At 47.5% G+C, this 1,828-nt stretch overlaps 1 protein-coding gene across 1 annotated transcript; it reads left to right on the plus strand.

The window, feature by feature from the left end:
* Positions 1 to 723: 723 nt before the first annotated feature.
* Positions 724 to 1,484, plus strand: LOC108742297 (the record flags this gene model as incomplete). Its single annotated transcript, XM_018477465.1, has 2 exons — positions 724 to 892; positions 942 to 1,484. Coding segments are annotated over exons 1-2 (712 nt in total), but the record flags the coding sequence as incomplete, so codon positions are not given.
* Positions 1,485 to 1,828: the final 344 nt, after the last annotated feature.

Below are 1,828 nucleotides of genomic sequence, written 5' to 3' on the forward strand. Positions count from 1 at the left end.
CGGTCCGGTCGTCGAGTACATTTCCCTAGCTATATCCGAGCAAGCTAATCCACATCGTTCCTCACTGGAAGGGGGGTCCTGTGGGAACACTCGGTATAGCAAGAAAACATTTATTGTTGTGTATCAATTAAGCCTCTACATTTGTGCTGACTTAGTTAGGTCGCGACACACTGCGACTAACTAGGTCAACGGCAAATACATACACAAATGTAAAGTGCTGAAATGTTCTTTGCCATTTAAACCATGTAAATAAATTTTGTATAAATACTCTGTAAATATCCGAATAAATTAGTCTAACACCAGACTCACTATTATTCGGATGCTGATAAAGTGTCAAACCTTGGAAGCTGTGATTTTGTGCCAATCATCAATGATGCATGATGAAAATGTTTCCAATGATATTACAAATTGGTTCTTCTCAGAACCACAACTTTTGATAGTCACACCTTACTACGACCACACGCAGGGTGACTACAGTGGTGACCCCGACGTGATACGCATGGTCAGTGATGAACTACGATTGATGACCACAGCCGCAACCTTTTTGAGGATGATCTGCCGCCGTCACACATTCTCCACCGGCCAGTCCTCATCAGGACTACATTGGTCATCCTGCGGAGCAGCGCAACCCTGCTCCTCAGCAAGCAGCATGTAAGCTAACAACACCGCCCAAGCCAGCCGCAACGTGACGCCCAACCTTGCCACAACACGCCGCCGTTCGCCATGTCCCTTGACCGATTGGATGTCAAATTGCCACCCTTCGTGCCGTCCGACCCCGAACTCTGGTTTTGTATTGTCGACCGCAGTTTTGAGGCCTACGGAATTACGTTCGAATCAACAAAGTTTGGGTATGTACTAGGCAACCTTGACCCTCACTATGCGGCGGAAGTGCGTGATATCATTGTCAACCCCCCGGCGACTGATCCATATGCCACCATCAGGGCAGCACTCATTGGGCATCTCCCAAGAAACATGGATGAAACAACTCCTCGAGCCAGGAGATTTGGGAGACAGGAAACCCACGCAATTTCTGTGCCATCTACGCGGTCTGGCCGGAACCACTCTGTCGGACAATTTACTGCGAACCATTTGGTCAAGTCGTCTTCCTCTTAATATTCAAGCCATCATCGCAACTATGCGCGATAAGAATCTGGATGAAACAGCCGTGGTCGCCGATTACATCATGCAAGAAACGCAAACACAGTCCATAATAGCAGTTACGGCCACACCTACTCTCCACCACGATACCATCCAACAACTGGCCAACATGATACATACCCTCCAGATGGATCTGAACAACATAAGACAACACATGGCAAGAAAATTGAAGAACCAACACCGCTCAAATTCACGCAGTTTTCTACCCCGACAACGTTCCAACCACAATATTAGGGCAAATAGTCAAGGGCAAGGCACACTAGCGCATCTCACCATGACGGATGACAACAAGAAATTAACCAAGAAACCACGTATGGCAACGACAAGTGAGGTCCACACAGCGCAACGTCGCCTATTTGTAACGAACAGAGCCACAAACCAAAAATTTCTGGTCGACACCGGTGCAGATATCTGCGTGTATCCCAAGTCACTAATACCTGGGCCACGTCAGAAATCCTCATTCACGCTACAAGCAGCAAACGGCACCAACATACCGACCTATGGTACTATTATTCTGTCGCTCAACTTAGGCCTACGAAGATGTTTCCCATGGCGTTTCATTATAGCCGACGTCACCAAACCAATTATCGGTGCAGACTTCCTAGCCCACTACCAACTGCTGGTAGATTTAAGCAACCAACGACTCTTGGATCAACTGACACACCTCACC

The sequence above is a fragment of the Agrilus planipennis genome, unplaced genomic scaffold (genome assembly GCF_000699045.2).
Source record: "Agrilus planipennis isolate EAB-ADULT unplaced genomic scaffold, Apla_2.0 scaffold349, whole genome shotgun sequence".
In the NCBI taxonomy this organism is placed as follows: domain Eukaryota; kingdom Metazoa; phylum Arthropoda; class Insecta; order Coleoptera; family Buprestidae; genus Agrilus; species Agrilus planipennis.